Below are 26,852 nucleotides of genomic sequence, written 5' to 3' on the forward strand. Positions count from 1 at the left end.
CATGTGCTGGACTATGCGCAGGGATTAAGTGATTGTTGAGGAATACATGTGGAGCAGTAGCTCGGTTTGCAAGCTGCAGATTGAGACGTAGGTGGAGCTCTCGGCGGGAGCCTGAGACAAGAGGCCATGAACTGCCAACCCTTTGGTGGTGCCAGCCAGGTGAATGGACACTGGGAGACACAGCAGGGGCAAAGACTCATAGTAAGAGTGAAGTTTGCATGTGGCTTGGACTGTGGGGATATAAAAGCTAGGGGTTTCTTTGTTGGGATCTCAGAGGCACGAGCTGGGACTCTTTCTGTGTTACTGCACCATGAATAAATTGCTTTATGGAATGAGACATTTGAGACTCTGCCATGAGGAATGTGGGGTGGATCCAGTAAGGAAACCTGGCCTGACTGTGTGAGGGGGGGTCAAGTGGGGCACCTGTGGGTGCACTGGAGCTGCCCGGTGGAAAGGGGCTGTGGTGCCAGCAGTGAAAGTCTCTGGCATTGGGAATGTGACTGACAGTCTTGTGAATGGTCAGACTGGGATGTTTCCTTAACAGTGGTAACGCCAAATGCCTGAGTTCACCTAGAGGACTTTGCACAGACTCATTCCACAGCAAACACATTGATATGAAACGCCTTACATAATGGGGCAAATATAGGAGACAGATTTCCTTATGTCCTACTTTGGCTTTGTAGAACATTACTGCAGGCTAAACCAGCCCGGCAGCAAAGAGACCCACCCTTCTCAGTGATGCGGTCTGGCCTGGGCCAGGCTGAGCCATGCCCCGCTGGCTCACACGCACCCTTGAGTCAGCAAAGGGACTGGGACAAGCTGGAAAGATGGGCTGGGACCAACAAGAGCAAATGCTGGGCCCTGCACTTTGGCCACAATAACCCCATGCAGCACTGCAGTCAGAGTGCTTAGAAAGTGGCCCAGTGGGAAAGAACCTGAGGGTGCTGGTCAACAAGAGCTGAACGTGAGCTAGCATGTGCCCAGGTGGCCAAGAAGGTCAGTGGTACCCTGGTCTGTATCAGAAGCAGGACCAGGGCAGGGATTTCCCCCCTGTATTCAGCACTGGTGAGGTCACACCCTAAATACTGGCTTCCATTCTGGGCCACTCAGTTCGGAAGAACATTGAGGCTCTGTAGTGTCTTCCGAGCAGGGCAATGAAGCTGGTGAAGGGTCTGGAGCACATGTGCTGTGAGGAGCAGCTGAGGGAGCTGAGGGTGCTTAGCCTGGAGGAGAGGCGGCTCGGGGTGAGCGTATCGCTCTCTACAACTGCCTGAAAGGAGGTGTTGGCCAGGTGGGGGTCGGTCCTTCTCCCGGGCAAGCAGGACAAGAGCATGTAACTCCAAACTGCGCCAGGGGAGGTTCAAGTTGGACATTAGGAAGAAATTCCTCACAGAAAGGGGGATTAAATATTGGAATGGGCTGCTCAGGGAGGTGGTGTTGTCACTGTCCCTGGAGGTGTTTAAGGAGAGCTCGGACGTGGCACTTGGTGCCATGGTCTAGCTGACGTGGCGGCGCTGGGTCACAGGCTGCACTCGATGATCCCGGAGATGTTTTCCAACCCGATGCATTCCGAGATTCCGGGAAACCCGACAGCGCCGGGAGGGCGGGGCTCCGCTGGTGAGGGCGGTGGGCGTGGTCAGAAGGCGGAGCGTGGCCATGGGGCGTGGCCTATGTCAGGGGGCGGGGCCAGGGCTGCCTTTCGGACGCAGAGGAAATGCACGCGGCGGCGCGGTGACGTCAGGCGGCGCGGGCCGGCGGTGACGGCGGTCCGGGCGGCCATGGCGCACCGGTACCTGCTGCTGGCGCGGGGCGGCGGCGGCCGCCGGGGGCTGCCCGGGGCCCCGCTGCAGCAGCTGCTCTGCGGGAGGGGCCTGCTCGGCGGGGCACGGCCCTGCCTGGCGCAGGTGAGGAGCGGGCGCGGGGGTCGAGGGAGGGCGCTGGTGGCGGGCGGCCCCGAGGCGGGGAAAGGCGCCCCGCCGCTCGGCGGCGAACGCGTCTCTGCTGCCCGCGGCCTTCCCCGGCTCGTCCTCTCCCCGGTCGGAGGACGCAGCCCCGGCCTGCTCCGTCCCATCCCTTCCGAGCGACGGCCCGTGATGGGTGAGCGGGCGGGCTGCGGTGCCGCGCCTCCCGGCCTGGCAGTGGCACCGACTCCGTGCGGGAGAACTTGCGGGCTCCTTCGGCCGCAGCGAAGTTGTCTTCAAGAAGGAAGACGAGGCGACACCGCAGAGCTGCTGCTGGTGCTGTATCTCGCCGGTATTCACAGAAAGTTAGAATGTTAGGAAGTTTAAGGGACCTTAAGGATTCTCTCTTCCCAACTCCTCTGCCATGGTCAGGGACACCTCCCACTATACCAGGTTGCTTAGAAGCCCATGCAGCCTGGCCTTGAACACTACACCTGCAGCTTCTCTGAGTGACATGTTCCAGTGTCTTACCACCCTCACAGAAAACAGTTTCTTCCTAATATCTAACGTAATTTCTCCTCTTTGAATTTGTACCCATTATTCCTTGTACTATCACTACAGTTCCTGATAAAGAATCAGTCTCTGGCTCCTCTGTAGACCCACTTCAGATACTGTAACTGTGAGCTCTCCATGCAACTTTCCTCCAGGTAGAGCAACCCCAACTTTCTCATATTCTCTTCATAGAGGAGGGTTCCCACTAGTTTCCCAGGTGCTGTGTCTCACCTAATTGCAAAGTCCTTCCATTGCTTTCTCAGGGTGATGAGTTGTGTCAGGTGGATTTGTGGCTGGCTGGGAGACTGAAATGTTAAAGGTTAGTGACTGAGCAGTTTGTTTTGGGTGTCTGCTCTGGAAAAGAGGAGCCTGGTTGTTTGCATCCTGGGATTGCACAGTACAGTGATGCCATGAATCTGCACCTACAGTTGTGGTACTAGCTGATAAATCACGATGTCTGTGTGTTCATTGTTAGTAAAATGGCCTTCACTGTCAGCTGTTACAAGATGTGTATTACCCTTATTGACAGCACTAACACGGTGGGGGAGTGACAGGCCTATGGGGCTGCTTGGGAAAAGGAAGATGCTTAATTCCTCTCTCTTTTATGGGCAACTTGCTTTTCTTTGTTTTCTTGTACCATAGAGTGGTGAACTGCCACACCTTTATAGCTGTGAAGGTTATCTCTAGGATAGTGATAATTGTGAGAGGAATACACATGGAAAAGGATGTTAGTAGAATTATTGTCAGCATGAATATGTGGCTTGTTTTTAATGGTGAATTTGGTTTTGTTTGATCAGAGCCAAACATAATTTCAGCAATAAATAAAATATTGTCAGCAGTGCTGCTGATCTCTCAGGAGGCTAATTCTTGTTTCTTTCAACAAAAGTTAATGAGTTCCTGTTTGGAATCAATCTTAGGAAGGGACTTTGTCTTTATTCTTGCATCTGGCTCTGTGTATAGGCAGAAAAATGAGGATCTTTGTTCTATAAAAGCCATTACTTTTTAAAATTGACCCTTCTTTAAGAAAAAGTGAGTGGCTTGGAATCATAGAACCTTAGAAAGGCTTGGGTTGGAGGGGACCTTAAAGATCATCCAGCCCCCCCTTACCATGGGCAGGGACACTTCCCACCAGACCAGGTTGCTCAGGGCACCATCCCATCTGACCCTGCATACTTCCAGGCATCCACAACTTCTGTGAGCAACCTGTTCCAGTGGCTCACCACCCTCTAGGAGTAAAGAATTTCTTCCTAATTTCTAATCCAAATCTCTACTCTTTTAGTTTAAAACCATTTCCCCTTGTCCTATCTCTGTTTGCCCATGTAGAAAGTAACTTGCATTAAGGTAAATTTCTTTACCAGCTTTTTGTTGCTTGTTGTTCCCTCTTCCCATTATGTTCTTATGTAATATTTTGGTGGCTGTTAGATAATTAAGACTTTTGGTTTAATTTTGCTTTGATTTGGAACTTGATAATGGGTAAAACTGTGAACTTCCAGCTTTCTAGAATTAATGTATTCTCTATCCTATTTGTATAGCTAAGCAAATTGATTTTCTGTTCCTGTCTTGTGTAACTTTAGTTTTGTAAACTTTTTAAGTAGTTCTGCTTGTGGTCTTGGGTTATGTGACACTCTGGACTAGTAACATTTTATGGGTTATTTTAACTCTAAAACTGACCTTTGTGTGTTTTGCTTATCTAGAACTTACATTTTTAAAAGTCTTGATTTTTGGGATGGTGTCACAAGGTTTGCCTGAAAGAAAAAATCAGGGTTTTGTTTTGGTTTTTTGGGGGTTTTTGTTTTTTATTTTATGCACTGAATTTTTTTGCCTCTGACTGGGAGACACTTGGCAAGAGTTTCCTGGTATACAGCCCAAAGCAGCATCCAGTCAAAATGTGCTCTGTTTGCTTTCTCTCTGTTAGGCAGTGGGTGTGCTTATACCAGCTAAGCTTGCAGTGGCATCCCCCCTTGCCAGACACCCCCAGGGACAGGCCCTGTATGGGGATGATCAGTTTTTGTGCTGATGTTTTAGAGAGTCCTTGAGTATCTCCAGTGAGGGAGACTCTACAACCTCTCTGGGCAGCCTATCCCAGTGCTTAGTCACCCACACAGTAAAGACGTTCTTCCTCCTATTCAGGTGGAGCTTCCTGTGCATCAATTTCTGCCCGTTACCTCTTGTCCTATTGCCCAGCACCACTGAGAAGAGCCTGGATCAACTTTCCTGGCACTCTCCCCTCAGATACTTAAAAACAATAATGGGGTCCCCTCTCAGCCATCTCTTTCAAGGCAGTCAGGTGACTCTGAACTTGCCGGGAAGTCACTTGTTCCTTTTTCCCACAATGCAGCTTCAAAGCACTCAGCTCTCTGCATATTAACTTGACAGGTGACTGCGTGTATTCATGGAATTTAGGATCTGTAGAGACAATCCGACAAGAAGCAATCCCATTATTCAGGTCTGCCCCAAAGTTTTATCTGCTTAGCCTTCTCTCTCCTTCACTTAAACTATAACTTAATTCTGTAGTAAACCTGTGCTAGTCTAGCTGAACCAGGCAATTAGATTTGGCTTACTTAAACTTTTATTTTAAACATGAGCAGTTGTTTAGTCTTAGTTGGAGTAAAGCTTTCAGAATCTTCCAGTCTCTTTGCAAATAAAAAGTAATCTGATTTTGCAGAAGAACTAAGTCCCTAATTTTTGTGTGTTGTAGGGGAACACTGACATAGGAGAAAACTCCACTGTTTCTTCGAGTTTTGTCAGTTGCTGCAGCATTCATTCCCTGTCTGTATTTGAACTCTACATGATCTGTGGCAAACTCTTTTTATTGCCCACATGGCTGCGTCCCACTTGTCCTAAAACTTCTTCTAGGAGCACAGATTGGACTTAGTAGCTGTTCTCTACATTAGCTTCTCTCTAGACTATCTGCACTGCACATGCGTCTGATAATCAGTGAAATCACACTCTTGGGTTTTCAGTATCAGATTTTATTCAGACACATGCAGCGGCACAAAACTAATGGCTTGATCAAGCAGCCCAAGAATTCTTAGCTCAGTCTTTAGCAAAAGCAAGGAATGTGAACATTTTGATATTCTTCTTGATTCCAGCAGGTGGAACTATAGGGATGCTTGAAATAGGTCTAATGTATTTCATCATTTAATAAGGGGTGGAAGGGGAAACTCCAGATAGAAGATTTCAGCGGAGTTACAGCATTCAGTTAATGAATGGTAGCATGCCTAGGGAAGTTCTAGTGTGCAATCAAGTAATTGAAAGTTTCTTTAATATGCAAAAATGGGTTTTGTTTACAGCCACTGTACCTTGACCATAGCACTGAGCTTTTCTTCACAGAAATAGTCCTAGAGGTGTTAGTCCCAGACGGATGTTTGCTGTCTTGCAAGGCTACAAGGATACTTGGAGTCATGTTTTCAGGACCTGTTGCTTTTCAGTTAGTGTTTGTTTTTTTGCATTTTACTATTTCTGTGACTCTTAAGGTAAATAGCTTCCAATCAAAAAGAACAGGAAACTGAGTGCCTTCATGTGGCAGAGGGAGTGGAGGCAAAAGGAAAGTCAGTCTGTTGGGAAATTTTGGCATGGATAACAATTTGTTTCTCAGAAGTGTTGGAAAAGCTTATGAAGGGGATTTTATCTAAAATATGTCCTATTTGAAGAAACTGGATATGGTTTCTCTTGAATAAAATTGCAGTTTACACTTTTTTAAAGTATTCAGCTCCAGTAGCAAAATTTTGTTAAGAATTAGTGAGTTTAAATATTTAAATTTCCCTCATTGCACTTAAATGACGAATAACAGTAAACAGCCTTAGAACAAGGAGCAATAGCCTTAGGTTTGTTGTGGTTTTAAAACTGGATGTTTACCCACTTAGGGCTTTAGATCTTTTTGAGCTGAGATTCCTCATCTGTTTTAGTTTCTTAGCTGGATGTAAGCATTGTCTGCTACATCTTTTGGATTCAAGTAGACCTGTCATGTACAGAAGCTACAACTTCTTAACTATTTGAAAAAAAGTTGCAGACAAAACATAATTCAGTACTGTGTGGATCGTGCTTGTATAGTTACAGTTAATGTTGCACTTCAATGTCATTCAGCTGATTTCATCATGATTTCATGATGAAACATGTCCCATAGGAATCAATGTACATTTAATCTTCATAGCTTGTAGTGTTTTCTGCTAGACTTTTCTCTTTTAATAAAGAATGTTTTGTTTGTGTGTAAGATGAAACTCTGTTCTTAACAATGAGAATAGAAATCTCCTTGCTGTAGAAATTACTCATTTGATGAACTTTTCTCATTATTGTCTTACTTTCTGGCACACAGCAGTTATTACAAGGTCTGTTGTAAAGTTCCAGTTGTGAAGCAGTGTCTGACTAGCTGCCAGGCTCCACTAGTAAGCTTGAAGATTTTTGTGGCATGTTCTTGTTGCTTTATATTTCTTTTTCATCTTTCAGCTCTGTGACCAAGTGACCCCTGGAGTTACTGCTGATAGAAGCACTGTTTTGGCAAGTGTAATCGCTGCTTGCAGAAGGCTTTTCTCTCAACCTCCCAAAGGTGACTGTAACTTTGATTTGTGAAACGAAGCAGACTGCTTACATACCTTGCTGAAGACTGCACTTATGTACTATTTAGCTTTATTGTCTGTGGGGAAGTCAGTTCTTGTACTAACCAGCCTATAATCTTGAGATGGAACGTTTGATTTCTAGGATTTTTAGGAACTATTAAAGAACAGTGTAGTTTGCTCAACTTCACACTGTGTGGTAGACCTTTGTGTTGACCTAGGTTTCTCTATCTCTGGTTAAAACATTGCTTTACTTCATTAAATAGATGTGGCATTCTCTTGTCAACGAGACCGGGTAGAGCTTTTCAAAAAAAAGACAAGAACAAAGCTGTTCTTGCAGTCTGTACGTTCCTAGCTTCTTTGCTGGTGTATATATTCAGCTGAAGTGTGATGAAAGAACTGTAAAATAAAAACCAATTGTGAGCTCCTTTCCTTTTTTCAATAGGATTTGAAAAGTATTTTCCCAATGGGAAGAAATCTAATGGAACTAAAGGTACACCTGGAGAAACAAAAGGTACAAAAGCTGCTTGACTTCAGTTCTTTGTGGAATGCGTATTCATTAAATTAGATTTTGGCATAACAATTGTGAGTTTGGGTTTTAGGTTTTTTCTTTATTTTTCAGGGAAGATATATTTGTACCAGATTAGTTTAGAAGTGCAAATTGATATTTTTCTATATATGATATGAAAGCAAAATAATGTTCATTTTCTGTAATACTGTTTATTTTTATGCTTCTGTTGGAGTTCTGTCCCTCAGTTATAAGTTAACAGACCTCTCTTTTGGTCATAACTATCTCTCTGCCATTTACTGGACTATATATCTGGTTTTCTATGGAAAATGCTGTTTTTCACATGATCTAATTATTGTAGTATTGCAGACTAGTATATTTTTCAGAACATCTCCTTAATATAACTAATAAAAGGTAATGTGAGATTAGCATAAGATATAATTTTTTTTTTTATTAGAAACAAAGCAAGCTACTTCCAGACAACCCAGTGGAACTAGTAGTGGAGGAGGTGGGAGTGGTGGAAAAAAAGGAGGCAAGAAAGAAGAAACTCACTGGTGGACCAGATTACAGAAGGTTTTGCCTTTAAAATATCTTTCTTTATGTCGCTGTCCTGTCTTCATTAAATAACCTTGCATGATTTTGCTTTTTAAGGCCATATTCTGATTGCCCAAATCTTGCTCAAGCTTCCTGTGCCAAGCCTTTCATGGCAAGTGGCTCTAGGTGGCTCCCCACTCATGCCTTTCATGAATTACTATTTTGTGCATAACTCCAGAGGCATCTACCTCTGTTCAGGAATGTTAATGAAGTTTAAGCTGTGTGAATGTGGCTGCTAGTAGTCAGTGCTCTTAGAGGGGAGCCTCAGACCTTTAAAGACCTCGTGTTTTGTTTCAGTGGCAATTTGGAGAATTTTCTGACCACATAATGGTCATTAAATGTAGTTTGCTCTTATGTGTTCTGACCTTGATGGAATACGTATGTGAAAAGTATTAAAATTTATTGCCAGCTGTAACACAAAGATGATGGCACCTGACAGTACAGGAATGTATAAAATATTCCTGTATATATATATAAAGAATGGTTTTAGTGCAGGTTTTTCATCCTTATTTTTGGTTTTTTTTTTTTTCTGTTAGTTTTTTCCTTTATTTTTTGTTGGTCTAGCATGCACTCCTGGAGACCAAGGATAATTGTTTTAGAATGGAGGCAAAAAGGGCATGTGATTTTTTTATTCCTTTCTAAAAACAGTAGTTAATGGATCAAAACTCTTCAATTACTGTTTGTAAAACACTTAAAGATTTTCTATTGCTGTAATTCCTCATTTCTATGTGGAATTTCTGAAGTGTATTCATACAACAAAGCAGACCTTTGTTTAACATTCTCTGTGGCAACCTTGAGGGCAGGGAATAGAAGCTACAAAGAAATACCAGAACCTGTTTCCTATGTGCTTACTTATTACAGACTCTAATTTTTTTTTTTTTTTTGCCTTCTCCATTTCCTAGGGTGACATTCCATGGGATGTCAGGGAGTTTCGGATGTATGTAGTGGGAAGTTCTTTTTTCTGGACAATGGTTGTGTACTACTTCTTCTTCAGGGTCCCTGGGAGAGAAATCACCTGGAAAGACTTTGTCAACAGCTACCTTTCTAAAGGATTGGTGAGTGGGGAGGGGAATCGGTGTGAAACAGAGTGCTGAAAATGCTCATTTCTGCCTCCCCAGTTAGGCTTGCATTTGTGTGTCTGTAGAGTGAGAATTGGCTCAGTGTAGTTGTGAGGGAGAAAGGAATTAGCTTTCATTTTAATCAGTTCCTAGATCTGATGTTCAGGATGGATGTGTGAAGATTTATGTCATTTTAAGAGAGGAGAGGGAATAACAACTCGGGACATAACTTTGGTTGGATATCTCATGTGGGTGCTGGTATGATGTGTAGCCACACTCTCTTTGGGTATTATGGCAGTTTACTCATAACCTAATCACTTGCATGAGCCCATCCCTCTGAAAAGAAAAGGTTTTCTGCTTGTTTCATGCCTGAAATCAGTTCCTTGGGGAAGCTGAGAAGCAGCAGTGAGAACAGAAGGGGATGGGTGGGGAATGGAAGAATCCTTTCAAGGACAATACATTCATCAGCCTGTGTTGTAAAGTAGCCTTCTCTCTTTGTTTTCTCCTCTCATTTTCTCTTACCTGGAGCCACTGCTGGAGCAATCAATTTTATCATCAGTATCCTATCTCTGTAGAACTTGGCAGCTTTCCATACTTGGAGTAATAGGTTGGTGATGCCCTGAAGTTCAGGAGATTGTGTCTTGCACAGGCTTTATCCACTTCAGGAGCCACTAATTCTTTGCTCTGTTCCTCCCTGCTGGTAGCTTTGCCCTACAGATTAGGGAAGGAAGCATTGGGTTGGTTTGTCCTCTAGGTTTCAGACCTAGAGGGATTTTCTGTTAACACAAATTAACCTTCCATTACCTTACTTTGGTAAGCTGCTGAACAGGGTGTCTCTTACCTTTCTTTTCTAACTGATCTCTTCAGAGCTGCTCTGTATGCTTCTGCCTAGACTGTCTTACAGTCAGTTCTGTTAAAAAATGGTGATTTTTACATCTTGTGAAAAAACCCCCATGCTGATTAAATTTCTGAAGCTGTATGACATTTAACTTTGTAAAAATATTAGTTTAGCTGTTACAGTGAACAAAGCCTGAAGCCTCCTCGCAGAAAAGCATTGTGAAAGTAGGCTGTTGCACAAAACCAAGTTTCTTGTGTCTTTGTAAGATGTAGTGTGGATATTTAGACAGACTAAATGTGTAGCTATCAAGTGCTGTTGGCTGCCTTAGTGGTGGGGAGAAGACAGCACTACTGGAGTCATGTGCTTTTCCAAACAGATGTTCAGGTAGTGTTGTGAGAAATCAGGTTAGTTTTAGAGTGACTTCTTAGCTCGTGTCTTCAATTCTATCAGAAATAACCACACGTAGTGAGTTCAGGGAACAACCTTACTAACCTGTGTGCAGTTCAGGCCCAACTGCTAAAACCAGATTGCTAGTTTTAAATGCTTTAAAAATGTTAAACCCAGATATTTTATGGAAAGGGGAAGAAAACATGGAAAAATTTTTAGTTGACTTCTAAAAAGGCCCTGTCAAATCCAAGAAACTAACCATTGGAGGAGACCTGTAAAAAAGATCTTAATGGTATATATCTGTTAAACCTATAGCACAGTTCTTAGGTTTATATGGTATCTGTTACCTCAGCTAAATACTTCTTTACCTAATTAATGTTATTGTATTTAATATTGTAGCACAGGAAGCCCTTTCTATTAGGGAAAACAGTTTTTAGAACAAAGTTCAGATTTCCATCGTTTTGCTCAGTTTGATTTGTTTTGGAAGCTGCTCTAGAGTTTGGAATCCTATAACTGACTGCTTTTGATGTTTGACCACTGAGACAATTAACTACTGTTTAACTATTTTACTGTAACTGATTTTTGCTGAGGCATGCATTGAGTTTTTCCTTGAGAAAAGGGTACGATGTCAATCTTTCAGTCTAAATTCTGATGTGCCTTTTTTCATTATTATATACATGATTCCTAATGGCCAACTGTAGACTGTGGAACTGTCCTGATGTACATGATTAATTGTAGTCTCCTAACTGTAGAAAGATTCACATTTGTTATCTGAAGCTGTGGTGGAAGCACAGTGACTGTACACTCTTCACTCAGGTTTTGTTCTTCTCCTGCAGGTGGACAGACTTGAAGTGGTGAACAAGCGCTTTGTTAGAGTCATCTTTGTTCCTGGAAAGTCTCCTCATGAATGGGTAAATGCTTCTAATACATGTGCATGAGATACTAAAAGCAGCAAAACAGTCTGGATCATTAGTAATTAGTCTGGATCATTAATAATTTCTTAATAAAAAACATATTTTCTTGTTATGTTATCCTAAATCATGTGTTTTTCACTTTACTGTACCAGTTTTTTTTGCCGTAGATACCATTAAACTATGACAAGTATTTCTTTTCCAGCACTGTGCTCTTTAATACAGACACTTAAACAGGAAGAGCAAGAAATTGCTGAAGGTTCTGTAGTTTTAACTGCTGTTTTCCATCTGCTCAAGAAAATCCCGGACTTAAGTTCACATACTTAGGAATCTTTTCTGTTCCAGACTCTTTTTAGCCAGTTACTTGAGAAAACAAAGAGAAGTGTTTGTTTCCAAAGTATTTCTTTCATGGAGTTGTTCTTCTAGTAGCACAATGGGGAATAGGCTGATGCAGGTGAAAGTTTTCCAAAGAATGATACCCATTGGCAGAGACCTTATAAAAAATATAGAAAATTTTTATAGAAAATTCAAAGAGGCATTAGAAAAGCTTTATCAGGTTACCTCTTCTTAGGTGGTAGAGCTTTTCTTAACTGTACTTCTGAAACACAGAAAGACAGATACCTCCAAACACTCATACCTCCTGGGTAAAGTGAAATCTTGCAGCAATTACTTAATCAGTGAGTTTCAGTGTGGCTTATTTATACACCTACTCTTTAGCCCACATACAACCAGTTGCTTTTGTTTCCCAATCAGTTAACTGCTCTGTTTTTTCTTTTTCAGTATTAGAGTGAGGAGGGACAAGTCAGGCAGGTCATGGTGCAAAAGGGGAGATTTTCTTGACCAGATCTCAACGCATTTTGAAAGTAATGGCTGGATTTTTCTTTCTGGTCTGTGATAAATTTTTGCTGGGTGTTTTTTTGGGGTTTTTTTTTTGTTTGTTTGTTTTTTTGTTTTTGTGAAGACAGCTGACTTTAAAGCTAGTATAAAACACAGAAGTTTATAGTACTTAGTATATACTACTAAGAAGTAGTATAAACTACTTCTTAATCAGAAGGGCTGAGACCTTCAAATAAAACAGTAAGTTGTATTACTGTTGTGTTTCCAGGTTCAGTGCTCTGTATTATTCTGACTATATAGGTCCCTTATAAAGATCTGTTTGTTACTCCTTTCTGGTTTTTTTCTGAAGAAAATGCCAGGATTTCCATCTGTTTAAAGTGCCCTAAAACTACTGGGATTTATCATCTCTGAAGAATCAGTGATAGATACAAGTGTATTCAGGTTGGGAGCTTCAGATTTGTTGTGTGCTCTTATACCAGTTAAACACTTGACAAGGCAACTTAAACTTGTTCAAAATCTAACACATGCACAAGGAATTACCAGACTAGAAGAAGCTGGCTTGTAGTGAAGATTAAATAAGATAAGGCACTTGGTCATCTCTGCTTTTTTCCTCGCAGTACGTCTGGTTTAATATTGGTAGTGTGGACACTTTTGAACGGAATCTGGAGACTGTGCAGCAAGATCTGGGAATAGAAGTGGAGAACAGATTGCCTGTAGTCTACTCAACAGAGAGTGATGGGTAAGAAGTTGCTTTTAAAAGTCTCTGGTAAAAAAAAAAGGTTGTGTTTACAGTAGAGAAGTAGGTTTGTAATATGCATACCTTATGCTTCACTAGGTGGCAGTATTATCAGAATAACAATCAGCTCGGGTTTATTTTTGAGTGTTAAGTGTAAGAGAAGCTGTTCAGTACTTTGTCTATGAAGAAATCCATATCCTCTTACTCTAAATATAGCTTCTTATTATATAAATGTTATACTGTAAGTACTTTCTTCATTTATGCCCTTCCTCCCCGTGACTTTTACTAGAGCAAGAGTTAGCTGGTCACAGCAGCAGAGCTCCAGAGATGACGCTTATGTAGATTTCTTAACAGACAGATTATATCACAGAACCAGAGTATATTGGCTGAGGTATTCTGGGCATCAATTTTTGGCCAAAAACTAAGCATAAGTCAAATTTTGGGGCCTTGGAAAAAAGCAAGCTAAATAATCAAAGTACTACTGTTCCCTGTTGGATCAGAATCTGCTGAATACCACAATAGAGGGAAAAATCCTTCTTTTCCTCTTTATCCCAGGAATGTGGGTTATCTGTAAAGCCTGGAAATCCTGTGCTTTATGATTGTCCTTCTTTTCTGCATTTTGTTTTTGCCCAGTGTGGTTGGAACGTCTTGTGAGCTGTTTGTTGAATCTGTTCCTTTTCACAGAAAAATCTGTACAGTGTTCAGATACTATGATATAAAGAGAACTGTGTTAGGGTTTTGGGCTTTTACAGAGCTGTGCTAGAAAGCTGGAGGACAATGGACAATAAATAATAATTTAAAAAAATCCAAACCACAAAACAGAAACAAAAAACCCCACCCCAAGAAACCACCCCTACCCCCTGCAAATCTGTATCCTTGAAAATGAAAATGGAAGCATCAAAAAGAGAAAAGAAAATGTAAAAAGCTGAAAGACCCAAGGGAAGAAGAGCATGTATTTTGGAGAGAAATTTCTGCTTGAAGTAATAGGACACACTATCTGTATGCTGTCTAATGCATCTACTTTGAGAATATAACCATTTACATAACTAGTCCTGTAAATTTACCTTTGAAAAGCAAGCTACTTCTGTTTATTAGGCAATGCAATTTTTCCTCTGCAAAACTCAGCAATGTTACTTGATTTGCTTGGTTTAAAAACAAGCAACTAAAAGTATAACAATTTTTTCTCAAATTTATTTGGATGGTTTCCCAGTGTGAACAACCTGCAGAAGTACAAACATTACAAGTTAATAGAGCATTAGTCCTGAATTTGCTTATGATGGGACCAACATCTTATATTTGGTTATTTGGAGTAATGGATTTTTGTGATAGTTTTCTCCTTTTTTGTTTGTTTTCTTCCACAGATCATTTCTCCTCAGTTTGCTGCCTACAATTCTGATTATTGGTTCATTGCTGTACACATTAAGAAGAGGTCCTGCAGGCTTAGGTCGGGCAGGGCGTGGAATGGGTGGACTTTTCAGTGTTGGTGAAACTACAGCCAAAGTCCTTAAGGATGAAATAGATGTTAAATTCAAAGATGTAGCTGGCTGTGAGGAGGCCAAATTAGAGATAATGGAGTTTGTGAACTTCCTGAAAAATCCTAAACAATATGAGGATCTGGGAGCAAAAATTCCAAAGGTAAGGGATTGATGATTTAGACTTTGTTCTTCTAGTAGTCCTCAGTATTCTAAACTGTACTGGGATTGTTTACATATGCAATGGTTTCCAGCTTCTGTCTTCCAATCAGAAAAAAAAAAAAAGTAAGCATTAAGTGCCAGCAGTGTAACTGTGGTGCCAGAAGACTTGCCTTGGGAATACAGTATCTGTTCACATGGACCAGAAGTGATACACATATAGGTATAACAGCAATCTTGCAAATAGTTATTACAGAGTTGCCTTTTGGCTGTGCTGGCAGTTGGCATGCTGATGACGTACCTTTTTCTTTTTTAATATGTCAGTCAAAGAAAACACTGTTCCTGCAACTCTAGGACAGCATGGTAGTGTTGTATCCAATTTGTTTTCCGTTTTGCTCCTTTAAAGGAGGGATTAATCTTCAGTTATTTCTTTGCATGATTTTGACTGTGGTGAAAGAAAAGCCACATGTTATTTCATGTTATTTCATAGGCTTAATATATGTTTTATATTTTTTTAATATGTTTTCTTTATGAGGAAAATATACCTGTTTCTCTTGCAGGGGGCAATTCTGACAGGTCCTCCAGGTACTGGGAAAACACTTCTGGCTAAAGCTACAGCTGGAGAAGCCAATGTGCCATTTATCACCGTCAACGGCTCAGAGTTCTTAGAGATGTTTGTTGGTGTGGGTCCAGCGCGAGTAAGTCTTTGGCCTTGCTGTCTTCTTGCAGTATTGGCTGTTGAAAGGATGTTGTCAGGTTTGGGAAATAAGTGGTTTGATTACAGCTGAAGTTCTTTATTCTATGCAGATTTCTTACAAGTGATGCCAGATGCACATCTAAACACAAAAATCATCAGTGTAACTTTAATAAAAGTTACTAAGGCAGTTCACTAGCTGGTTTCAGCCCATTAAGGATGTGCCTCTTTTCAGGTGCTTGAGAACACATAACAGCATTCTTTAAGCTCTCATCTGAAGTAAATTTACTATCTGGACCAGAAATCTGTAGCTTATTCGACTACTGCTATGGGAATGCCTCCTCCTGCTCTAACTCCTGTTTCTGTGAAGAACTTTATTCTCTTTGTAGTTTGAAACTCTTAGTTGTAAAGAGTTGCCTAAGACACACAGATAAGCTTCTGATTGAAATATGCGTCCCTTGACTGGTTTCTGGAGATCAGGTGTTTTAAAGATCCAAATATATGTCTAATTTTTTTTTTGTGCTTTTCTGCCCTAACTGTCTTAAGACAGCTCATTAAAAATATGTGAAGTGGTATAAACAAGTTACTGATAGTGTTTTATGGTAATTGAAGTTTGGGAAAGGATTAGGTAGCCCAAAATTATAGTGATATTTAGAATTCTGTTGTCAGTAGACATGTGAAATGCTGCAAAGCAAAGTGACTTAATTTTTCTGTACCGGTCTATGAAAGTTCTTTTACTCTATCCAGTGAAATCTGTTGATATAACTTTGGCTGGGAATCGAGGTTTCAACACAGTTGATAATTTCTGATGCCTATAGAAAACAACATGAGAGAGTTTTACTTTCAGTTCCTATTAATTTATTAAATAAGGGAGTTGTTAGTGATGCTAAATTGATAATTTGTAAATTGAATGTGGTGGAATTAAAACTACTTACACAGCCTTGGTTTCTTCAGTGACTTTTTAGTGTATATGCATATGGAAATCTTTAGTTTCCACAATGCATATAGACTAAAAATAGTTTTGTGATTCTGGATTTCTGCTTATTCCAGTAAAAAGAGAATTCACTTCAAGCATCTGATAAGTGTTTATCTTGTTCCTTCATTGTACTTCTTAAAAAAAAATTTGTATGACTTTCTGTTGTACAGCCTACTGTCCAAAATTTGCATCTCTTCATGTGCTGGACATTTTTTGTCATCAGAGAAACATTCTGTAATTGCATCACTAATGTACAGAGTAGTATAGCTCTGAGCTGCATCTAATTCTCATTCAGGTCAAAACTCTTCCATTAATTTTTCATTTCCTGTTTGCTCCAGTTCGATTCCTCAGTTGTGATCTGTTAACTCACTGAACTGGTTTTAATGAGGTCCTTCTGATAGGTTTGTAAGCAGAGCAACATTGCAATGTTGCATCTAAAATTTAAGTCAGATTGTACTGCAACTAACACAGTGGTTATGTAATACCTTGCTTAAAATATGGAAGTCTAAAAAAAATTCAGCTATCTATTCATGTCCCAGATGTTTTCTCCAGACTTCTAGAAGTTAACTTCCAAACTAATATTTGGAGGGGAATTAAGTAATTTACCATTGCCTGGAGGGCTGGCTGAGGGCTTTGGAATGAATGCTTGTTCAGAGCTATACCCAATTACAGGGATACTGTTACTGATGTGCCTCTTCCCACCCCTCCCAATCCCCCAACGCAAAGGAGTTACAAACCAGTCTGATACATTATCTGCTCTTTTTTTAAGGTTCGAGACTTATTTGCTCTGGCTCGTAAAAATGCCCCCTGCATTCTCTTCATTGATGAAATAGATGCAGTAGGGAGGAAGAGAGGAAGGGGCAACTTTGGAGGACAAAGTGAGCAAGAGAACACACTCAATCAGCTTTTAGTAGAAATGGATGGTGAGTATTTAATGCCTAATACTATGTTATAATAACAAGGATATTTGAAAGAATATGCTTGTTCAGACCTGCTAACTAAGATTTGGATTCTAGCTTAAATTCAAATTGTCTCAGTTTCCTTGTTTCCTAAAATAAAGCATGGTGACTCACTTTGCTGCAGCCTGGTGTTTTACTAAAATTCATTCAGAGAAGAAGAACCCTCATTCTGTATCTCCTAATTCTTTGTCATAGTTGAATAGACAAAAAAATTCCTCACAATGAGACCAGTCTGTTTGTAAAAAAATATAGCTAGCCATGCTGATATCCTGAGCAGTTAATCTATTATTGTATTTTGAAGATAAAGCAGGATTTGATATAGTACTTCACAAAGCAGAGCTCAAGGCCATTTTCTTGCTCGTTAGGAAAATCTGGACAATGCAGCAATAAATAGAAATGTTTTCAACTTTAAGATCATTTGTTCGAACTGCCTGTTCTCACAAGACCATGTAAAGTGGGCAGTCTTTTTATTTGTTTTTGTTGGTTTCTTTTCACAGAAATTATATTTACACAGCTTTTCTCTTTATCACTTTTCTTTAACAGGGTTTAATACAACCACAAATGTAGTCATTTTGGCAGGTACTAACAGGCCAGATATTTTAGACCCTGCTCTGATGAGACCAGGACGCTTTGACAGGCAGATTTACATTGGTAAGTTTTACCTGGGTGCCTGAAGTCACTGCAATTATTTATACATGTAGCTTCCTTGCACACATTCAGTTTGAATATATGTGTGTGAATAGTAAAACCATATATCTTCTATTTTAAAGGACCCCCAGATATAAAAGGAAGAGCATCCATTTTCAAAGTTCACCTTAGACCTCTGAAATTAGACACTGTCTTAAATAAAGACAACCTAGCAAGAAAGCTGGCATCACTAACACCTGGGTTTTCTGGTAAGTGACTCCTAATGCCGCTATTATTCTCCATTTACTATGTAAGCTGTAGATATTTTATTTCCCTACTAATTATTTTCTTGCACCTGATCTTCTGGATGGCATTTGATTTCATTGTATTTACTGGCACAGCCTGAAATTCTCTTTGCTTGTTAGAGCAAGTAGGAGATTTCTGAGGGTCTCAAATTTTGTCAGCTTCAGTCAGGGTGACATGAAGAGGGAGTTTCTTCTGTCTTCAGGACAAGCAATTCAGAGGTTTCTGATTGTTCTCACTCGTGTGTGTGTTCTTCCTTTGGCCTTTCCTTTGTTTGTTTCATTCTTGAACTCTTCTGGAGAAGACCTGGGTTTTGTGGAGTTTGTATATTCTGTAGTGGAATTTATGTTTCTGGGTGTAAAAATCAAAAAACAGTGCAGAATTCAACTACTGGTCAATACAGATTTGAAATGAATTCGATTATAAGCCAGTAATGAGAGTTCTCACATTTATTCTGAGTTCAACACCTGTGAATTCTTCACTGGTTTTTTGTCTATATAAAACTAGTTTTCTGGGATTTGACTGTCAATGTTTCTGGCAGCTACAGTGATGATGTTTAAGTTACCTCAGTAGCATCACTGCAAATGATTTTAATGAAAAGTGGATGGCATGAAATCAGTAATGTGAAAGGATATCTTCTAAAGATATGCCAATATCTGAGCTATACAGAATTCACATGTAGGAAATGCATGCAGCTAAATGTATGCTAGTTTAAGTAGAATCTATTGCAGACAGAAAAGGAAGGTGGGATGTATCAAACAAGTACTTCACTGTTAATAAACTTTATTTGTTGGCTGTCTACCTATGAGAAAAATCCTAAAGTCTATAACTATAGTACATGTATTTAAATACATCTTAAATAATTAAGCTATTTCAGAGCACATTACCTTTAATTTTCAAGCTCAGTGAGAGTTTATAGCAAACTAGTTATAGGAAAGATTATGTTTATGCTAAACTCAGAGAAAAGTGTTGAAAAGGATCAGTAATTCTTGCCTTGTCTTTTAGGTGCTGATATTGCTAATGTTTGTAATGAAGCTGCTTTAATTGCTGCAAGGCATCTCTCAGATGCTATAAACCAAAAGCATTTTGAGCAAGCAATTGAAAGAGTTATTGGAGGTAGGTGAATAGCACCAATTGTTCCTCAAAAATGGTTATAGGCAACTTCCTTTTTTTATATGTGTAGAAAGCCATGCTTTTGAATCTTTGTCCTCCTCTTCAAGGTTGTTTTCTTTCACTCCTAAACATATTTGACTGAGATTTAGAAAAGAAGTATCCTGTCTATTGCTGACTTCTGTAATAGAGGAAGGCGTACAAAGAGAAATTTCATCAGGACCTGTCCCTAATTTCTTCTTCAAAACAGCAAGAGGAAAAACTGTTTGGATTTAGGGATGCTTTTAACTGCTGCTAGCCTGAAATCATCTAGAAAATATTTTTAAAGTTCAAATGTTTTATTTAAATATTTGAATGTTCTTAAGAACTTCAATTGAAACTAAAAAGACTAAGGAAGGACAAGGTTACAGTGAAACCTGGAAGCTGTGAATTTCTAAAACTTGCAGGTTTTGGGGGGATGTTTAAACTTTTTCAATAGATCACATATATGGCCTCTAAGTATTGCTCACCATCTTTGCAAATGAGGTAAAGGATTTCAGAGAAGAAAGTTGTGTCTGCAACTATTAATCAAATTTATTTTACAAAGGTTTGGAAAAGAAAACTCAAGTACTCCAGCCAGAGGAGAAAAAGACAGTAGCATATCATGAGGCAGGGCATGCAGTTGCAGGGTGGTTTTTGGAACATGCTGACCCGCTGTTAAAGGTAAGAAAGCTAATTTGAACTTTTCATTTTAACAGTAGCATGGACAACATCTTTTTCTTTGTGGTTCCCCCCCTCCCAGTTTTAAGAAGATACTAAAATATATTAAAAAGCAGTGTGTGTCAATTTTAGAGTACATTTTGGTTAATTTCTTGTAACTTTCTTAACTGTTTTCTGACTTAACTGTTGCATAGTTTGTAGTATAAATGTCCTTTGAAAGTGAGACCTGTTCTTTTCATGGGTCTGCTACCTTGATGGCTGCTTTTTCTCTGACGCTTTCAGTACTGATCAGTGGTTTAAGTTACTCTTACCAGGTTACACAGGTATACTTCAGGAATATAGAAAGCTAAATTTTAGTTACAGTTTGCTTTCTTTTGGGTTCACAGCATGACAAGTTGAACGTAGAGGACAAAGCACCCCAATCTCCCAAACTTGCTTTAATATTCATAGTTTTGCATAGCTGTGTTTTTAATCTCATCTCAGGCTTAAAAATATTGTACAGTTTACTGCTGGAAGAAAGGTCATTAGTAAATGTGGAAATTCCTTCAACTGTTCAGAATGCTAAAGGTGGAAAAATGGTCTGTTACACAGTACATAATGCCCAGTACATAACATTCAAGGAATTGTGGATTTTAATTAAAATGATATTTTTAAAATATGATACAGTTTTTAGAGAAGATATGACAGTGGTCTTACCTTTCTTTTCCAGATATTCTAGTAGTTGTTATCCCAGTTTAGAGCTAGCCAGGGCTTTTAAAGATAAAACACAATGGGGGCAAAACTGTCAATGGAAATAATGTCTGAATTAAACCTCAAGGGTGAGTATGGTGTAGGTTGTGGTATTAAAAAGTAAGTCAAACTGAAGAATGCTTTATGGTTTTTAACACTGTTTAGTTGTAGCACTGTTACTTTTGCTTGTAGGTATCTATTATTCCACGTGGTAAAGGACTGGGTTATGCTCAGTATTTGCCCAAAGAACAGTATCTTTATACCAAAGAGCAGCTACTGGACAGAATGTGCATGACTCTGGGAGGACGTGTGTCTGAGCAAATCTTCTTTGGAAGAATTACAACTGGTGCCCAAGATGACTTGAAGAAGGTGACCCAGAGTGCATATGCTCAGGTATAGGCTTCAGTGAGATTTCTTTTTTTCCTTTACAGTTTTCTTTATCTCTGACCTAACTCATATTTTGCTATGATGCCATTTCATCAGGTGCATCCCTAAGAAACCTTGTTTCAGAAAACACTGTATGAATAAGTGTCATGATGTTGTTTAGAGATGCTGATGACTCAGATATTTTGAGTCTCACAACAGCAGTCCGTGCATTAGGCTTCAATTACTGCCCTACATCTGCCCACAGGAACATATATGTTGCATATGTTCTCAATTATGGACTCAATTACATGTGGGAATTGTTATGCTTATTTTAAAATGGAATTTAGTGCTCAGATTTGATCTTATCATCCTAGACTTAAAATTGCCCAGTGTGAAGATTCAATTTGGATTCACACTTGAAATCCAGACAACCTTGTATGAAAGCACTATTTGATGTCTTTAAAGGCTATGGGAATTAAGACATCAGTTTTGGTTTGTATCCTATTAATTAATGTAGATGAGTAACTTAAAATCTTATCAATGCAATGACTCCACCTACGTGTAGCTGTGGGCTACACACAGGTGTGTTACTACATTTCCTGCATCAGGACAAAGGGTGTCATCTCATAAGACACTACAAGGAGCAAGAGACATTTTTGGAGTACACCTATCTTCTCCTGCATGCTTATCCTCTAGCCCCACCTACTTCCTGGTCTCAGGCATATTTCTTGCTGCATCAGTTCTGGAAGGCAATGTGTAAATTATATCCTGTAAATTCTGTGAGATCTTCAGTGGCTCTTGTTCAATTTTAAATTTGCAAAATAAGTCTACTTACAGACTTTTGTACATGTCAACCAAAAAAACTATCAAAATTTTCCTAAGAAAGCAGGTCAAGATGCTTGGTTCTAATGGTGAGATCTCTTTGAATTCTGAATATTCATTGTCATACCTATGTGCCTCTTGCAGTGCTGCTTTAGTAACCATCAAATTGATAGTAACCATGGAGTGAATAAATAAATAGCAGTTTGAACTTGCTTCTGCGTCTGCTGCAGCAAAATGCAACTTAAAACATCCACATTTGGCAACTGGACAAGTCAGTGTTCAGTACTGAGTCAAGCAAGATAAGAATTGTTTTCACATTTGTAGAGCAGTGTCTTGGGATGAGGGTTAGCATATGATTTTTGGACTTGATAGAAAAAACCTTCAAGACCCTCTACTTTAGTACTTAAGTCAGCTTATCTTTATGGGTGAGTAGAATATGCTAAACTTTAGAAGTATTTTGAACTGGCAAAACGCTTCTATTTTTGGTAAAGAAGGGTTTTACTGCTTAAGGAAGGCTGAAGTATTTTTTGTGTAATATCTTAGAATTAAAACAGCAAAGCACTATGCATACCGCTAGTAACCACTTTAAAAATGGTGTTATTTTTGTCCTTCACTTTAATCAGTAAAAGGAAATAAGTGAAAGTCAATGTATGTGTGTTAACTTCAGTACACTTGAGTTTCAGGGAAAGGTTGATGTTACAGGACAAGATTAGGTTATAGCAAAAGGACTTCTTCCTTTCCTTTTTGTTGGCCATATTTTACATCAACGTACCCTAAATTCCTGCTGTCTCTCCTTTGTTTGATTTTTTTTTTTCCCTTCAGATTGTTCAGTTCGGTATGAATGAAAAAGTGGGGCAGATTTCCTTTGATCTCCCTCGTCAAGGAGACATGGTCCTAGAGAAACCTTACAGCGAGGCAACTGCCAGGTTGATAGACGAAGAAGTGCGGTCGCTAATTAACATTGCCTATGAAAGGACATTAAATTTGTTGACTGAGAAGAAAGCAGAAGTGGAGAAGGTGAGCATTACGGTGTTTTTAGCCACTAAGTTCCAGCTGGCAAGCCAAAATCTGAATTGAACTGAATTAGATTTAAAATAGAGACTGTATATGAGGAAGTTTGCTCAAAACCCATTTGATGTAATCTTGAGAATGTGTTGCAAAACTTAGGAGAAACTTCCTTTTGTGTTGGAACACCTCTGAGCATCTCACAAGCCAGATTTAACATCCCTCCCTGCTTATGTGGTCAATATTCATTTGCAAAGTTGGAGGGAAGAGTTTTCCTGCTAACATAGGGTTTAGCAGATGTGATAGGCAAACTTAAAAACCCAAAGATTAAATTCCAGGATCCCAGTTTTTTTCGGCTGAAGAAGCTCTTGTAAGCAAGGAAGTTCATATGAGTTCCTTTCTCTGATGTCCTTTTGAGCATTAATAAAAATATCTTTGTCTTCCATTCCTGTCCGTTGGCCACTTGTGATCTGCCTCGCTGCAGCCAAGACTCAGCTTGTGCATATTCTCTTTCTTCACGCAACAAAACCACACCACAAAGGATAATTTTGTAGGATAGGCATCCAATAGGCTTACTGACAAGGAGACAAGTTTGTAAGTGCTCCATAAACCCTGTTGTAGCAGGCCAGCATCCCAAAAGAGATCACTGAATGTGGTTTGTGCTGAACAATGAGCTCACTGACCCAGGGCTGCAGACTACCCTGGTGCAGTGTTCACAGTTCACACATTGGTATTTTATGTATAAAAAAAGCTTGTAACAGAGCAGCAGCCCGACTGAACCATCCCCACTGACTGGAAGGGAACTCTTGTTTTCATCTGTCACTTACTGTCTTGCATCAGGAGCCTTTTGGCAGAAGCAAAAAGCTTCTGTTCTAAAGCAACAGTGACCCACTGTGAGGGCACTTTGCTTAATCTAAAAGCAGGATTAAAAATAAAATAGTATTTGTGCTCCCTAAAAATGCTCAATGGGGAGAAGAACCTTGTATCTGGTGAACTCTGAACAACCTGTTTTTTCTATCAAAATTAATCAGTGCCAAACTAACTGCCTTAACAAACTCTTCCAAATAGGACAGCCATCTTAGGTATTTGATATGTGTGACATAACTTGTTGTGCTATTCCAGGTTGCCCTGCGGCTACTGGAGAAGGAAGTGCTTGATAAAAGTGACATGCTAGACTTGCTTGGCCCAAGACCATTTGCAGAAAAGTCTACTTATGAAGAATTTGTGGAAGGTACAGGAAGTTTGGATGAGGATACTTCACTACCAGAAGGCCTTAAAGACTGGAACAAAGAGCGTGAAAAAGAAAAAGAGGAGACAACAGATGAACAGGTTGCTAGGCAGATCAGAGGAGGGCTGCCATTTTAACTGTGACGTGTGTGCCCATGGTGACTTGCACTCTGGAAGAGAAACAAACTCACCTAGTTTGTACTTCAAAACAAAAAAATATTTATTCAACCAAACTGTATTAGAGATGGGTGGAAGAGTGATCTTTTGGGATGAGATAAGGATGTTCTGCTTCCAATGTACATGTGTGAGATCATCAGTTCCCTGGTAAAAGGTGATCATCTTTTGTTTGCCAGCTGGAGAAACATACAAGGAGTTCAAGCTGCAGTGGAACACCAGAACTGAGCCTCTCAAGCGTTGGAACAGTTCAGATTCATGCACAGATTTTGTGGCACTGTTTTTTTTTTTCCCAAACATCTATAAGCTTACAAAAATCAAAGGGGTTTTTGATTATTTATCTAAACTATACCTGTATGTGACCTGTTTCCAAAAAGAAAAAGAATCATACAAAGTACATTGTCACATGTGAAAGTCTGGTTGTACAAAGTACTAGCTTTGCAAAACTATCAGCTCTTTCATCTGACCCTTTCCCCTTCGCCTCATTTTGATTTTAGAGTTTGTCTACAAAGAACTCCCATGTAAGTTGACAGTGAAACTGAACACTTGCTTAAATATCTTAAAATGTACTCATGGTTCAGTGTCTTAAATTAAGTCTGAAACTGTTTGGCTCCTGCAGTTTTACCAGTCAGTTTTTTACAGAGTTCTGTAAACTATTGAACATATGAATGTGATGTGTAAATACAGTTTGAGTCAATAAAAATAGTACTTTTCTGAACAAAGCTGTCTTCTTTCTTTTGCTGGCTTCTGGGTATAGAATTCAGAACAATGCAAAACGCTGTTAATATAGGGTAAAATGGTTGTGTTCACAAATACAAGCAGCAACCAAAACCAAATGTGATAAAGCAGACTGTCAGAGTTTCATACATATTTGCTTATCAAATGCTGTAGGGAAAAAACTATGGGGATTTTTCCCTGCTTAGTTGAATACAGTTGTCTTAGTAATCTGCTTCTCGTTGTCTGCTGCCTGCTAATGATTCATTAGTTGGAGAATTATTCTGTTCAAAAATTAATGGCCTTTCTCCTCATCCCAGCAGAAGACAGGGAAGCATGGGTGGAGTGGTGGTTAAGGGAGGCAAGGGAAATGAACCAGTCTTCTCTACTGGACCGAAAATCCTTTTAAGAATAATGAGTCAGAGGGCAGGTTAAAAGGATAATTAGTGACTGATTGCATCTGTATGTTGCAACATACTGGAAACCAGTAGGGATGACAAAGGAAAAAGTTTGTCGGAAAGTTCAGACCTTTGGTTCTAAATGTATTTAAATTAAATTATTTATGGAAATTATTCTTTTGGGTTTTCTTTTTCTTCATGACAGAACTTCTTCCACCTGTGATATTACCTGGCTTTACAGTGGAGTGAGGGAAACGGAGCAAATATGGCTATTTTGGGCATATTTACTGGGCATTTTTAGTTGTTTAACACTTCTATTTATCCCTAGTGCATTTGTTAAAGAATGAATGATAAACAGGAAAGCAGCCTGAAAAAACTAAACTTAAATTTCTTAATTATTGGAGTCAAAGTTTAGAATGATTTATTGCAATAGCAAAATTCTTCTATAAAACTCAAATCTTGCACACATGATAAAGCAGTGCTTGATTTCTGTGCTTATGCTCTAGTGTTGTACCTTACATGTATTCTGCATTATAATGCCTTTTCTTATCCTCCAGTTCAGCTGAACACTTCTTGTCTGGGATGCTCAATTTTTAGCCAGTGCTGAGGACTAGCTGTGCTTATACAGTAAAGGTCAGAGTTCTGCATTTCTTCATTCCTTGCTAAATAAAACCAACAGAAAACTCAGCAATCAACCACCCAAACCCTTAACCTGACTCTTCACAATGGCACTGCCAGACTCTGAAAAAAATCATCTCCAGGAGATGGTTTTTCTTACTCCCTGTTTGTGTCTACTTAAAAAATTCCACTCCTGTTCAGTTGCAGCATGTAATTAATAGATGTATGAAAATGGCTCTACCTCTCCTTTACCTTTGCCTCTGTTTTTCTTGCTTAGCCTTTCATTAGCAGGTCTTAATATTTTGTGCCAAAAATGGCAGAATTTGGCAGTGTGGGGATTTGGGAATCAAAGATACAGAAAAACAACCAAAAAAATCTGTTTACCCAACCTGCTTCTTTGAAGAGGATTACTAGCCTCCTCCAACTCCCAAATTTAGGATGTCAGGGTGGTTGAACATAAATCAAGAAAATCAAATTAAGTCTGTGCTGTGGCTGCCAATAATGCCGGATTAATTTTTGTTGCAAGCACACTGAGCAGTGCTGCTTCAGCTACCAGGGGCCTGTGCAGCACCAAGGGAGCTGTTGAGTTCCCTGCTCCTCCCAAGGCTGGGAGAAGGAGCAGGTCCAAGTGGTGTCAGTGGTGTAGGTTGCCATCTGGGGTCTGGCTTGTCCTGGCAGCCTCTGCTAGATACTGCTCTGTGGCCAGGTGCAAAGCAGTTAAAAAAGAGAAAAATATGATGGGCCAGGCACAGAAATAAAAGGTGCTAGAGACTAGGCTGAAAAACTAAAGGGGAAGTGAAAATCAGACAGGTGAGGACTTTGAGAAGAGTAACAAAGTCAGGTGGGACTCACCATGGAGATTGCAAAATAAGAGAGAAGCTTCCAAGGAAAAAGCAGGAAGTTATTTGAAAGGAAGTGCAGCTGA

At 39.8% G+C, this 26,852-nt stretch overlaps 1 protein-coding gene across 1 annotated transcript; it reads left to right on the forward strand.

Moving 5' to 3' along the window:
- The first annotated feature begins 1,635 nt into the window (after window positions 1–1,635).
- On the forward strand, window positions 1,636–24,919 carry AFG3L2 (AFG3 like matrix AAA peptidase subunit 2). Its single transcript, XM_002192233.7, has 17 exons — window positions 1,636–1,904; window positions 6,900–6,999; window positions 7,452–7,520; window positions 7,972–8,087; window positions 9,011–9,163; window positions 11,228–11,302; window positions 12,757–12,878; window positions 14,237–14,510; window positions 15,067–15,204; window positions 16,946–17,099; window positions 17,679–17,786; window positions 17,906–18,031; window positions 19,071–19,181; window positions 19,762–19,877; window positions 20,796–20,996; window positions 22,614–22,808; window positions 23,919–24,919. Exons 1-17 carry the CDS (start codon window positions 1,671–1,673, stop codon window positions 24,159–24,161), a joined length of 2,535 nt encoding a protein of 844 aa, XP_002192269.6. The 5' UTR covers window positions 1,636–1,670; the 3' UTR covers window positions 24,162–24,919.
- Window positions 24,920–26,852: the final 1,933 nt, after the last annotated feature.

Source organism: Taeniopygia guttata, chromosome 2 (genome assembly GCF_048771995.1).
Source record: "Taeniopygia guttata chromosome 2, bTaeGut7.mat, whole genome shotgun sequence".
NCBI classification, from domain to species: domain Eukaryota; kingdom Metazoa; phylum Chordata; class Aves; order Passeriformes; family Estrildidae; genus Taeniopygia; species Taeniopygia guttata.

What these genes read in the sequence shown, in the direction of transcription:
- AFG3L2 (XM_002192233.7), top strand. Translation starts at nt 1,671, where the DNA reads ATGTCAGGGGGCGGGGCCAGGGCTGCCTTTCGGACGCAGAGGAAATGC. An exon ending in GAAAGTCTCCTCATGAATGG is followed by an intron (nt 11,303 to 12,756) that starts GTAAATGCTTCT and finishes TTTTCCTCGCAG; the next exon opens with TACGTCTGGTTTAATATTGG. An exon ending in ATGCTGACCCGCTGTTAAAG is followed by an intron (nt 19,878 to 20,795) that starts GTAAGAAAGCTA and finishes TTTTGCTTGTAG; the next exon opens with GTATCTATTATTCCACGTGG.